At 40.8% G+C, this 15,132-nt stretch overlaps 1 protein-coding gene across 1 annotated transcript in view; it reads right to left on the bottom strand.

Annotated features, from left to right (window-relative positions):
* Positions 1–15,079, bottom strand: part of LOC117538199 (Kv channel-interacting protein 2-like) — a 32,163-nt gene extending 17,084 nt beyond the window's left edge. The window contains exon 1 of the mRNA XM_034203769.1: positions 14,556–15,079. Within this exon, the coding sequence (XP_034059660.1) occupies positions 14,556–14,661 (106 nt within the window). The 5' untranslated portion in view covers positions 14,662–15,079. The remainder of the gene's footprint in view (positions 1–14,555) is intronic.
* Between the last annotated feature and the right edge of the window lie 53 nt (positions 15,080–15,132).

Genomic DNA, 15,132 nt, shown 5'->3' with positions numbered 1-15,132 from the left:
AGGTTTCTCCCATTTTTCCCTTTAAACTGTGGGTTTTCTCCGGAAGTTTTTCCTTGTACGATGTGAGGGTCTAAGGACAGAGGGTGTCGTATTGTCGTACTGATATTCTGTACAAGTCCACTGAGACAAATGTAACATTTGTGATATTGGGCTATATAAATAAACATTGATTGATTGATTGATTGATTGATTGATTGAAGTTGATGTTGGTTGAGAGAAAGTCAGATCATTTCGTGGAAAAAGTAGAATTGGCTAGATTTCAGCAAAAGTCGCAAGTGACAACCCTTTTGGTTCAAAGTGCTCCATCATTGTCATCCTAAAATCTACGCTGGGCTCAAAACTGTAAGCTAATGCTTTACGGGAAACTGAGATGGGAGACAGGAGGAATATTCATTCCCTAGTGCTTTTAAAGCCTCATGTTGCCTTTATATTGGATATATGCATGGGTCCGTATATCTGTGCCTGTGGGCAGGTCCTCTTTACACAAGAGATGAACAAAAATGGGATGATGGAGGGGAGAGCAAAGGGAAGCTGTGGGAGAGAGAGGTTTATACACACGGCTTGATCTGTCTGCAGTTTGATTAATGATTCTCAGTCAGAAGGAGAACTATAACTACGGTATAGCTGCTGAGCCTCGGGGAGCACACATATTAGTGCAGCCTTGAGAGACTGAACAACAGTACACTTAATCAGAAGCATACTCCAGCTTGTTGGTAAACAAGATGACAACAAGCAATGAGTTCATGTTCCAAGTCAGAAACTAGGTTCATGGATGCTCCAAGCACAACCATCATTCAATGTCAATTTAGGTGAGAGAGAAAACTGAGGCAAGTGAGTGCCTCAAGTATCATAAGAGAGATGTTACAGGCCTCTGATTGCACTGAAGCATTAGACATTATTACAAAAGGCTCTGTATGACCACATAAACTAGATTACTGAAGAGATTTAATTGAAAAAAGGTTCATTAAATGTAATTTATTTGGTCATATTGAGTTATATCACATAAATAATTACAATACCCTAGTTTGCATGCATATTATGGACACAATGAATTACAGGATACAAAGATTCAGTGACATATTGAGGCCAGTCAATTCTTGAACACAGTCTGCAGTCTGAGAGTCAAATCCAGGATGAAAGTGTGAGAGATTAAGGCTGGTCGCACCTATCTGTCATTATCTCTTATATAAAACACAACTCTATCTGTCATATTCAGAGACAGAAATATAAGATCAATTCATTGCAAATGAACCAAAAAAAAAGTCCCCTTTAACTTTAACTGAGACATGATATGTCTGTGATGCCATAAATATTGTAAGGCACTGACCTTTGACCTTGGTACTGTTGTTGCGGCTGTTTCTAATAATGGTAACATAAACTTTGGCCGACTTTACAGCTGTCCTGTTGTAACCCTGCATGCAACGATTCTGTGACTTGGAGGTCATCAGATGTCTAGATGTCTACTGTAAAACTGCTGTGGACAAAATCTAAATAACATACAAACAATGCTTTGACAACATTTAAATGCCTATATATATTGCCAGTATGTCAGCATGTATCTAAAAGCTGCTTCAAACGAAAATACAGTTGTGCTTTGAAACACAATTCCGTAATGTCTAAATAGTGTACAGCCACACTCGGAGCTCTCTGAAACTGTACTTAGGCACAGCAGGGATCTGAGCTAAATGCTAATGTGTGCATGCCAATGTGCTTTGGCTCATTAGCATTAAACACAGTGCAGCTGAGACTGATGTAAATGTCATTAGTTTGCCAGGTAATTAGTCACACACTTCAACCTAATGAGGACACCACTGTACATACAAAGTCATCGAATCCCCAAAGTGTCTACAATTCATCTTGAAGGGAACATAACATTTCAGGGCAATTCATACAATAACTGTGCAGACATTTCACAAAAGAAACACATGTTAACCTCACAGTGGCGCTAGAGTGAAAGTCAAGGGTTTATCAGGGTATATTCTCTGGGGATCACAACATTTCATGGCAATCCGTCCTGTATCAACACATCGACATCGCTTTTGGCCATTACCGTAAGCCAGTGGTTCTCAAACTTTTTCTGTCAGGCCCCCCCCTTTGGAGAAAAAAAAAAGTCGGGCCCCCCCAACACAAGTCAGGCTCAGTGGCGGCGCCAGAGATTTATTTTGGGGTGCTGTGGGGTAGCTTGACGTTTCATAGAGGGTGCTCAAACATTTAGGGTTTCCCATTAATGTACCGGTCGCTACAGTGGAATTTTCTACTGCAACAATCCCCACGCAAATACACAATGTACCCGCGACTGTTACAATGAAGGCTCGATAATCAGCTCACGGCATATAGGTGTAAGCAGGGGTAAAGTGCTATTTTTATAGGTGGTGTGTGGACCTCACATAGGGGGGTCCGGGGGCAAGCTCCCCCGGGAAGATTTATTTTTAAATATTGAAGTTAAATGCATCAATCTCGTGCACTTTGAGAGCAAAATGAAGAGATGGATACATCTCTCAACACCCATTTGAAACAGAACTGTAAACAGATTTACTATTTCTTTATGGATATTTTACAAATCACCCTTTTAAACGTTATTCTTGTTTTACTGTCATATAGTATTTCATAGCTGTTTTTCATTTATTCTCTTATTTTTTTATAACTATAATGATCATATAAATGTGTGCCTCGGAAATAATTGTTTACATTAATGGTGACCAAAACGTTTGAGACCCACTGAGATAACACTGAGAGAGTCCTTTAGCTCACTGAGTCTCTCAGTCTGACAGGAGATGACTCTCCTCCACCTTGTTGTTGAAAAAACTCCTTATATCCGTTAGCGTAGCTCGCTAGCACCAGAAGCTAACAACAACGATCTCCCGGTACCGGTGCGCTCTCTCGCACACAAAATGGCTCGTTCCACACACACACACACACACACACACACACACAGAGTCGAGCTTTAATGAATCACAGAGACCCAGACGTAATAGTACTGTACTGCATCATATTATTTTCGAATCAATAATTTTTTTAATTATGATTTTTTTTTTTTTTACATTTTTTATAACCATTTTTCCTGGTCTCTCGCGCCCCCCCTGGCATGCCCCCCACTTTGAGAACCACTGCCGTAAGCATAACTAACAATCAACCAAATTGAGCAATTCTTCAACGCTATACTCTTGATATACAAGTCTAAAACATCTACAACTGTTGATATGCTCACACATCAAGCTCTTCACATGACAGCTGTCCCTTCAATGCTAATCAGAGATGAGCTCTTTGAAGCTGTGTCCAACTGAGCGATCATATTACTCCATTTGCTTTGAACAGCGTGTGTGATATAATTAGCAGGCCAGTGGTGAGGGTACATAACAGCTTCCTCGGGCAACTGTTTTTCCCCCTTGACTTCCACTCATCAACTCAAAATGTCTTGTTAGGGCAGTGGGGTTCCTCCAGGGCAGACAATCACAGATGGACTTATTTGAGACAAGGATGTGACACCTGTATTCCGTACCAAGAGATGAACTGATCTTAATGTAATGTTGGTCGTGCACCAGCTTATAGTAAATACTGATCTAAGGCATATGTTGACAATTACACCCACACACGCACTAAGACAGTTATATAATATTAGGATAATCAGTCTTAGTTGATTAGTCTGTGAGGCATATTTTGCCTGAAGCCAGCCACAGTGTAATTGAAATACCTCCATATTTAGACATCTACCTGGGAAATTATTCCTCTCAAAACTGATTAAAATGTCGAGAGGGGGAGAGCGTGGGTGTGTGTGTGTGTGTGTGTGTGTGTGTGTGTGTGTGTGTGTGTGTGTGTGTGTGTGTGTGTGTGTGTGTGTGTGTGTGTGTGTGTGTGTGTGTGTGTGTGTGTGTGTGTGTGTGTGTGTGTGTGTGTGTGTGTGTGTGTGTGTGTGAATGTGTGTGTGTGTGTATGTGTGTACGTGTGTAAATGCGTGCAGTGAAGAAGACACACAGGAGGTCATTGACAAATGGTGCTCAAAATTGTCTAGTGTGTTTCCAATTAGTTAAGTGAAAAACGAGAATCATTTGCATAGATCATTAGCTTTTAAGGATATTTTTAATACAGCGTTGTGGGACAAAAACAGATGTATTCTACTGAGTCCTTTCAGCAGAAACTACAGAGAGCTGCTAATGAAATGTGCTCATGTGAGACGGAGGGATCAGAGAGGTTTTCTCCCTTTTGAGAAAACAAGATGTAATGGATTATTTCTTTGTACATCAACACGTATATACTGACATTCAAAGGAATAGTTATATTTAGACATTGAGGTTTTAGTCATACACTGTTTTGCTAAATGGCCATGTGCCTGTGTTCGGATACAAATAGAAGATCAGTTGAAGATAAAACTACTTGGTGGTAAATGTGAATATTTGAAGGTGTGAATACAACTTTACAACTATTAATGATTAAACATGTTTAATGGAGATGTATCTTACCTCTTAAGATCAGCCGAGCATAACATCCTTTATGGCCTTTTAGTGTTTTTAAATGCCATTTTATAATATGTTTCTTAATGCTCTTAATGTCTTTCATTTTTGTAAAGCACTTTGAATTGCCTTGTGTTGAAAGGTGCTATATAAATAATCTTGCCTTGCTTTGCCTTACTTTTTTTTCCCAGTAAAAATGTATTTAATCATTAATAAAGTTATTAATTTTGATTATTAAACATTGGCTGGATCTACCTTTTTTCTCAGAAACTGGATGGGATCAAACAAGTTCCCCGCAAGTTGTTCACAGCATCAAGCTTGACACAACATTTTTTTAAACAAGCATACACAAGCCTGAAAATATCTAACCTTCCAATACACTAATTGCAACCATTAACTTTTACACCTGCAGAGGGCAGTGCAAGGTAAGACATTTGGGTAGGAACCCCTGTATTCATGAATGCTGCTCCCCTCTAGCTATTCTCTCCGTCTCTTTGTTATTGTCCCTCATTTAAATTCTACTCCAGAGACCAGACAAACAGTGGGAGGGTAAAGAAAGATCACAAGCCATTAACAATTTCCAACACACTCACACAAACATTCACATAACACTAATAGTGGTAGTAACACTCATGTATGGTATAATGACAATGTGTCAGATCAAACCTTAAGCAGAGCAAACATCATTACAGCTTTTGTACTTTGATGCCTTTTTTCTGGCACACAGCTGCATCAATGCTTCTTTAAAATACATGTTGTGTTTTTAAATAGTGTAGGGCGATGAAATTGGGTTTGCATCACTCACACCAGTGCTCTTAATGTATTTCCATCAAATCATAAACACTCTACTCTGCTATTTCCTGCCAGGAGCCAAATCAGGTAAACATCCTGAATGGGTCGATATTACAGAAAAAACTTTGTGGCAGCTAAAAGGGTTTGAATCGCTGCACAGTGCTCTCTAAAGGTATGGTTTCAGCTGTCTCTAAAAAGGCCATTAAGACAAATCTTTAAGGGAGATTACTGTCAAAGCAACAGAGCAACCAACCAGACTTTTAGACAAACAAGACTTTGCAATGTTGAACAAAAGGCAGAAAAACATTGAACTCAGCAGGCAAACAGGAAAGTTATCTAAATGTTTATTGGGATCCAGCCATGAATGGAGATGAAATTACAGTTAAATCAATAGCATGTCTACACAACATAAACGTTTTTGAAAGGGTGAATCCAGCTGCAAGGCTCATGTAACCTTGATAAATACTGCGCGTGTGTCATTGAGAGTGTGTACTTTCTAGGGTCTGGGAAAGCTAGGGAGTAAAAATGTGGGTAGATTTGTAGGACTCATTTAGAGAACAACCACATTTCTGAGTCTACTCATGTACTTTATGTTACATTTTTAACACTGACCCCTTAAAAATATTGAGCATTCTAATGTTTATCAATGAGTCAATCACCTTTTGTGAACAGATAAAGCAAGGCCTTCACTCCTTAAGTTATAAATAAATAAGGATAAACTCATCCCCCAACCTCTGCAAACTGCAAAAAAACATAGCATAGCTAAAGAGAAAAAAAAACAGACATAAAGGAAAAGATAGAGAGAAAATCTTCATCACCAACAACCATAACATATAAGGATGGATTTAAAAAAGTGAAACATCAGAAATCATGTGTTTTTCTTGTTGTTGTACTATTTCATTGTTCAATGATGTTTCGCAGTGTCCGTTCTTATGGGCCGAATGCTACTTTATTTTTGTGCCAAAGAACAATCCTAAGGTTACTTTTGTTCAAGCTGATACATGAGACTATTTGCTAGGAAATTACAAACATTTACTGTCCGTATTAATGATTCTTCCCAAAGGGCAGATCATTACTTGAGATTAATGCTGCTTGATCCAACCGCAGAAACTCCGTTCAAACATCAAAACGTTCAGCTCGATTCTCATTCATAACTTTCATAATTCCCAAGATATATCCCATCATTCATCACATTTTTAACATGGAAGTCAATGGAGAAACTCTTCAGACTTGAAAAATCTTCATGCGACTTCAACTGCTAACTGTTCCTTCATACTTTCACTCAGAAACCTCATTCCAACTTTAAAATGTTACACATCTTTCTAACATTATTCGTGTTACACAAGTTTTAAATCAGATTCATACTTTTAGAAATATTAAACATTGTTCAGACCTTGGTAAAGAGGCCTTCTTCAGATTTTAACATTAGTGTGTATTGTGCAACTCGTTAAGGCTAGAGTGTGTGATGTCACAAGTAGAGTGGAGGAAAGCTTGAAATTTGCCTTCATATTTTTTTTAAACCTGCCATAATTCCCAAACCCTACACTCCTGAGACATAATTGTTCATGAGAAACCTAGGAAAACATCTTGTAGCTTGAAAAATAAAATAAAATAAAGCAAAAATAATTAAACAAAATGCCTCTTGAGGGCATGAAGTGACAAAAACGTGTCTCCATTAAGAACCATTGTAAATTCAGGCTGATCTTTCCTCACAGCAGCAGCCGCACACCTTTAGTTAATCTACCAAAAAGGCCACATTATTGACCCGAAAGTACACAAAAAGCACACTTCGGATGCTCAGGGTCCTTGAGATGGTTCACGCGTTGAAATTTCACTGATATCTGTTACGGTTCTTCAACAAAACGTTCACATGTAAGAGGTTTATCTCTCATTCAGAACAATGGAAAGGCTCTCCTCTCACTGATTACTGGAAACCATGGAAACCTTTGATCTCTGGGCTCAAGCACAGGTGTTTCATAACATTGTTAGCTCAAACATAAACACCTGTGTGTTGGAGATATGACATGATGATGTCATAATTCCACCTGACATGCTCAGAACGCCACCAAACATCACGTGATGGTTAAAACTGTGGCCCTGAACTGCTCTACATCAATCAATCAATCAATCAATCAATCAATCAATCAATCAATGTTTATTTATATAGCCCAATATCACAAATGTTACATTTGTCTCAGTGGACTTTACAGTTTGTACAAAATATCAGTATGACAATACGACACCCTCTGTCCTTAGACCCTCACATCGTACAAGGAAAAACTTCCGAAGAAAACCCACAGTTTAAAGGGAAAAATGGGAGAAACCTCAGGGAGAGCAACAGAGGAGGGATCCCTCTCCCAGGACGGACAGACGTGCAATAGATGCCGTGTGTAAATTGAAAAGATAATACATTTGCAACATAGGTAGTCCAAATGTTTGGAAATGCATGTGTGTATAATAGGAAGATGAATCCACGAGGATATCCATCCAGGACCTATGATCCAGGACCACAGCCACGACTCAAGATCCAGGACAGAGGAGCGCAGGATCATCCATGACTCCGGATCCCGGCGTATACAGACACCAAAAAGAAAGACATTTGGGGAAGCTGGGTTAATCGGAACATGAGAGTACACAGGTATAGACAGAGAGAAGGAAAAAGTAAGATGTCCCCCGACAAACTAAGCCTATATCAGCAAAACTAGGGGCTGAATCTAATCAGCCCTAACTATAAGCTTTATCAAAAAGGAAGGTCTTAAGCGCACTCTTAAAAACGGATAGGGTGTCTGCCGCCCCGAACACAAACTGGAAGCTGATTCCACAAATGTGGAGCTTGATAAGAAAGGCTCTGGCTCCCATTGTACTTTTAGAGACTCTAGGAACAACCAACAACCCTGCATTCTTGGAACGCAATGCCCTAGTAGGACAGTAGGGTATAATGAGTTCTTTAAGGTAAGATGGCGCCTGCCCATTAAGGGCTTTGTAGGCGAGAAGAAGAATTTTAAATTCTATCCTGTGTTCTATAGGGAGCCAGTGTAAGGCAGCCAGAACAGGAGTAATGTGGTCCCTTTTCCTAACTCTGGTTAGTACACGAGCTGCAGCATTTTGAATCAGCTGAAGCGACTTGACTGACTTCTTGGTACACCCTGATAATAAGGAGTTACAATAATCCAGCCTTGAAGTAACAAATGCATGGACTAGTTTCTCTGCATCGTTTTGAGGCAAGATATGCCTGATTTTTGCAATGTTACGTAGATGGAAGTAGGCGGTCCTTGAAATTGATTTTATGTGGGCGTTAAAGGATAAATCCTGATCAAATATAACACCAAGATTGACTCTACATCAAATCTGATGTTGCGTAATGGTAACGCTCCCTCGCCATAAAACACGATGTTGTCGTGATACCTATGCAAATGGTCAAAACAGCACCAGACTTCAGATAATGGTTAATGGTCCAGCCCTGAACAGCTTTATGTCAATTATGGGGTGTCATCATATGCCGTTTCCATGGAAACGCATCCCTCGCCATAAAACACGATGTCGCTGTAACTCCAATGGACACGGTCTGATCGCCCCCCAAACTTCACTTGTATATAACCGGTCCATGCCTCAACAGCTCTACGCCAAATCTGAGATCTCACCATAGGCTGTTTCCATGGAAACGCATTCCTTGCCAAAAAACACAATGTTGTCGTAACTCATAGGAAAATGGTCAAAACACCACCAGACTTCAGATGACAGTTAATGGTCCAGCCCTCAACAGCTCTATGTCAATTATGGGCTATCATCATATGCCGTTTCCATGGAAACGCATCTCTCACCATAAAACACGATGTTGCTGTAACTCCAATGGACACGGTCCGATCGTCCCCAAATCTTCACTTGTATATCACCGGTCCATGCCTCAACAGCTCTACGGCAAATCTGAGATCTCACCATAGGCTGTGTTCATGGAAATGCATCCCTTGCCAAAAAACACAATGTTGTCGTTACTCATATGAAAATGGTCAAAACACCTCCAGACTTCAGATGACAGTTAATGGTCCAGCCCTCAACATGTCTATGTGCCATTAGTGAGTTTTCCTCTAAAGCAACACATCCCTTGCCGTAAAATATATTGCTATAACTCCTATGAAAATTGTCAAAAAGTGCTTAAACTTCACATGTGTGCTAATAGTCCAGCCGTGAAGATATCTATTTGACAGTTTTAAGATTTCTTCAAATGCTGTTGCCTTGGCAACACAATGCTTGCTATGAAACACAGTTTTCTCATAACTTCCGTGGAAATGCTCCAAACGGCCCAAAACTTCACAGGTTTGGTAACGATGCAGCCATCAACATATCTAAGCGTATTATGGGGTGTCAAATGCCGTTGCCATGGCGACAGATCATTCGCCATCAAGTTAGTTCAAAAGTTTGCAATTCAAATATTCTGCTGCTTTTCCAAGCCTTTTTACTTATACTTTCTTTAATTCTCTTATCACACATTCAAGCCCCCAGTGTTCATGTATCATTTCAATCTAAATTCTTCACTTTCTTCTTACACATTACATTTCAGCATAGCAGTTCAGCGTCAGCTTTTCAGCATAAAGCATTCCCACTAGCAATTTCTTCAGGAATTGCATTCTCTAGTCCTCATTGTTGTCATCTTTCTGCAGGCATATGTCAGAAGGAAAGCACAACAATACGTGATGTTATTTTAACCACAGAGCACCTGTAATATAAACACAGTGTGTAGTTCACACACACATACAGCACCTACAACTATAATCAAATAAGGAGAGTCGGAGAAAACAAGAACACAAACAGCAACAGTAGAGTGGTGAGAGGGAGGCAAATAGAAAGAGAGAGAGTAATGGCGTAGAGGGGATAGAGAGCGTTGTGTATTAAATATCTTCTCTGATCCTCCTTGCTCTGAGGCGCTCATCTTCTAGCTATCAGAGGGGCAGGGAGTGAAATAGCCTTAGACAAGGACAACAAGGACACTCTCCTCCACACTCACTACAGTTTCATTACTGTTTATAAGGTTTGCCACAACCAGGATGCTTGTTGTCCAATCCGCTGACAGAAGCAACAGTCTCTACGTGCCTGCCTTTGTTTAATCTTTCCCCAACAGAGTAACACCTGACCTCTTAGAGTGGTATTTAATAACCTCAAGCAATTCACGAGTGTACAAAACATGAGGTAAGGATGACTTTAATTATTTATTTTTGAGTGATTACTTTAAGAGACTGACAGACTATCATCAGATGTGAGAGTTATAATGTCTTCAGACCCCTACAGACTCTACACGGTGTGTAAACATACAACCACACACACACAAACACAACCTGCATCCTCCATTAGCGTCCTCTGCTGACCGCTTAGCCATTTACCCTCACTTAGCCCCCACACACACACACACACACACACACAACACACACACACACACACACAACACACACACACACACACACACACACACACACACACACACACACACACACACACACGAGTATATAGCCAAATAACCTCTTAAGCAGGAAAAATATTTGCTGAGCCTTATTGCAAATTTAGCAAAAATATGAAGAATAAAAGACAGAGAGAGAGAAAGAGACAAAAATGTGCACCCCGATACTCAATTTGGTTTTTTACAAACCGCACCAAGCCATGGCAACATATCACCCCCACCCTCATCCACCTACACTGGCTGCCGGTCAAGTCCCGGATTCAGTACAAAACACTCCTCCTCACATAGAAGACCCTCCATACCCTCGCCCCCCAGTACTTATCGGACCTCCTCCATCCCTACACCCCTTCTTGGAGTCTGCAGTCCTCAGACACGGGCCTGCTCTCGCCTCCAAACTGTTGGTGACAGGGCGTTCAGTGTTGCGGCCCCCACCCTCTGGAATGCACTTCCTGCTGAGATCCGTAATGCTGCCTCCCTGGACATCTTCAAATCATCATTAAAGATACACCTGTTCACCCCGGCCTTCGGGCCCTAGCCCTTTCTTGGTCCCCCGGCTTCCTTTATTTTTTGTTTGCCCTTTGATTGTCTGTTTGTTTTGTTTGTCCACCATGTACAGCGACCTTGAGTCCCTTGAAAGACGCTATATAAATATTAGGGATGTAACGATATATCAAATATCGCGGTAAAGAAATGTCTCCATACCGTCGTGAGACTGACAAAATCTACCGCGATTTTTTAAATTTTATTAAAATAATTTAAAAAAAGAAAAAAAAAATGTTTTAAACCTTTATTTAACCAGGTGGTCCCATTGAGATCACCGATCTCTTTTTCAAGGGAGACCTGTCCAACAAGGCAGCAAGTAGGTTACAACATGAACAAAACAACAGATAACACAAAAGGACATCGTATTTACAGGGCTACATGTACATACCTACAGTAGAGACATTGACAAGTACCAACAGTATATTTATATCTCGCCCTGTCAATAAGCCTCACCTTCTTGGCAAAAACTGTATTGTTTTTGAAGTGGTGGAGAGACAATGCACAGTTTGACCCACTGCTGTCACCCATGGCCAAAGCATATCTCTCTGTCCCAGCAACATCAGTACCAAGCAAGAGAGTTTTTTCCACAGCAGGGGATATTGTAAACGCCCAAACATCCCAGCTTCTACCTGGAAATGTGGACATGCTCATATTCCTAAAAGATAACCTTGTTGATGCTGAGCGAGTGAGTTAGAGTTGAGTTACTTGAAAAACTAAAGTGAAACTTGATTTATTCTATTGCAGGGTCTGATTATTATATTGTTGACACTTTAAAATACTACTATCCTACTAAAATAAAAAATAAAAAATCAAGTAAAAAAAAAAAAAGATTCACATTTTTTTCCTTTATTTTTCAATATTGTACCGTGGACTTTTTGTCGCGATATTATCATTCCGTGAGTTTTTGGTATCGTTACATCTCTAATAAATATCATTTATTATTATTATTATTATTATTATGGCTGACATTCCTTAAGTTGATATATACGACAAGGAAAGACAAAATATTAAAGGCCTTTCCGAAGTGATGAAGCAGCACTGGAATATGTCCCAGCAATTTATTGTAAATCAAAGGATGAGAGAGGCTGTGGTGAATATGGCAGGATGCCACAACTTTCACACAAGTGACCAGGAGTACCACAGCTAACTGCAGCACAGGCAGTTAAGCTAACAGCTCCTCTCTCGATAGCAACACATTCTAACAAGTGAATGTTTTTAAAGCAGGTGAATTGTAGAGGAAGAACTGCTGTGTTGTTCAAAAATGTTTTCTCAGGCCCACTTCCACCCAGCTCTTGTCTGCACACCCCATTGTACAATTCTTCAATTTCCACCTCATAAACCTCTTACGAACACACTCCAGCCATTAGCTTTAAATCCATCAGAGCCTTGTAAATCTCCAGAGCAGCTCTTTCTTGCGGCCCGTGGTCCATTTTGAATTGGCCCGCAGCAAATACTAAAAGTATAATGGAATATGGCCCACACATGAATTGTGTGATTTTCCTATATTGTGCTTCTTAAATATATATATTACACAGTATTAATGTTTTAAGAAGCCCACTTATCAAAATAATCTGTCAAATAAAGTTGAAAACATTTTCAAACATATCTTAGTTGATAAAAAAAGAAATGTTATTAGCAATTAACTTATGAGGCAATATACCTGAGGGCCAAGCCTTTTGTATGTGTTTGTGTATGTGGCCCTCAGTGAAAAAGTTTGGACACGTGTATATCACGTACCCTAACACTGTTTATAGTGTGCATTGGTGAGTGCATGATTCTGCAGATAGTCTGAGTAATACAGTGGTTCTGCCATTTCTACCAAATTCCTCCAAGAAAGACACAATTAATTAGCTTACAGTAAGTACTTATAAGAGAGTTGGCACGCATACACACAAGCTTGTTACATCCCCCTTTTCCTATAAAGAACAATCACAATGTAGTGAAGACTGATGCTTACAGTGTAATGGGGGTACACATGATGCATCCTGTATTTGTGTGTGTTTGTTTGTGTGTGGATGCATGTGTACGCAGAGCATAGCGTACTTTTTTGAGATGACAGGGCTTTAGGCCCACCTTGACTACTGGGTGCAGTCCAGCATGTGCGCCAGGGATGGAGATTGTCTCAAATAGTGTAGCATCCGTAAGAATTTGCTTGAAAAATTCTTAATCTATGAAGTGTTTTTTTTTAGAGGAAATGAGAAGAAAACTCAGGTTCCTGTCAGACTGCTGCTGTAACTAGATGTCCAAAGTGCACAGAGCACTCTTGCAGTAAAGTGAATAAAACAAAAAGTAACAATGGAGATAAGAATCCCACCTTCCCTGTTGTCACTAAGAGAGCTGAGATAAGCAAGCGTGAACAAGGTAAAGTAGATTAGATTTAGATGGGACAAAGCATGGGTCATCCAGATAAGACAGGCCAAAAAGGCCCTGGTGGGTGGTGAGGGATCTTGGGGGTGAGCCAGGGCGGGACAAGGACCTTTTTCAGTCAACCCTTCATTTACAGGCATTTGCAATTTGAGATGTTGTAAGCTAAGTTGTACCAAGCTATAATTAAACATCTGTGAATAGACCTTCTAATTGAGTATATGCTTCTCCTGCTGATTCACCACAAATCAATGAGGAGGTCCCTCCCTTGTTCATAGCTCTAATGGTAAAAATATTGTTAAGTGAAACACTTTTTAACTGAATTATGTTTGCCAAATCACATTAAGCAAACTTCACCACAAAACATTTTGATCTATGATCCACAGCAAAGGAAATGAGCCATATTTTCTCTCTTGATACAGCTCCATACTAAAGGCTCTAGAATAATGAGAGCACTGAGAGTGAGGCTGACATTCCCTCAGCCAGACAAGTTCCTCTACAGCACTCAGACCCACTCTGTCCATAGTGTTATCGATTAAAGGGTAAAAGCACACACCCCAGGGGCAGAGGAAGGCCTCACACACAGCTAAAGTTACTGTTTGTGTGTGTGTGTGTGTGTGTGTGTGTGTGTGTGTGTGTGTGTGGTGTGGTGTGTGTGTTGTGTGTGTGTGTGTGGTGTGTGTGTGTGTGTGTGTGTGTGTGTGTGTGTGTGTGTGTGTGTGTGTGTGTGTGTGAAAGAGGGAAAGTGAGGGGAGGGAAAGAAAGAGAGAGTTGTGTGGCCCACAGTTGCACTGGTAACCCAAACCCTAAAACAGGACTGCAGCCTACTCACGACCAGAGGTAATGGGTACTGCAGATATCTGTTAATGCACACACTCCTACATCCTTAAAATCTCAGTTTCTATTCTACCATTATCGTGCCGTTATTAAACCCACAAATCTCTGAGAAAGCCCATTACCTTCCCCTCCGACAGGCTCGAACATCCCAAACTGCTCCAGGACTTTGATGAAGAGACCCATGACCACCAGTAAAGCGATCATCTCCAAGCCATCCAGACTCAACATCTTTGGTTACCGTCTGTCATCGCCCAGCACTGCGCCGCCGAGCCAGGTCGGTTCAGGCCGGGGCGAGTCCCACCAGCGACACGACCCTCGGTCCAACTCCACCCAACTTGAGCAGCGTTCAACTTCAGCTCAGCTAAGAGTCCGCTTACGCTTACTTTTATCCACTTCAATCCAATCAAGTATTCTAACCAAAATCTGACCCCTCTTATTCCCTGAGTGAGGCCATACTGCTGGAGCTACAGGCTGCCAGACAGAGCTATAGATTGCCACCACACCTGGACTAAAGTTTAAGCTTTTCTCCTCTTCTTTCCTTCTTGTAGGCCTCCGTTGAGTAATGGACACTTGGGATGTGCTGCGCCTGCTGGTCCTTTGGCAGTGGTTGTCAGGAAGCGAGTGTTGTGAGGGGGGAGAGAGAGTGAGTGAGGGAGAGGTAGCAGATAACAAGAGGGGGAGAGGATGAGTGGGAGATGG

The sequence above is a fragment of the Gymnodraco acuticeps genome, unplaced genomic scaffold, assembly GCF_902827175.1.
Source record: "Gymnodraco acuticeps unplaced genomic scaffold, fGymAcu1.1, whole genome shotgun sequence".
NCBI lineage: Eukaryota > Metazoa > Chordata > Actinopteri > Perciformes > Bathydraconidae > Gymnodraco > Gymnodraco acuticeps.
The sequence above is the reverse complement of the archived record's forward strand: the minus strand, read 5'-3'. Positions and strand labels throughout refer to the sequence as shown.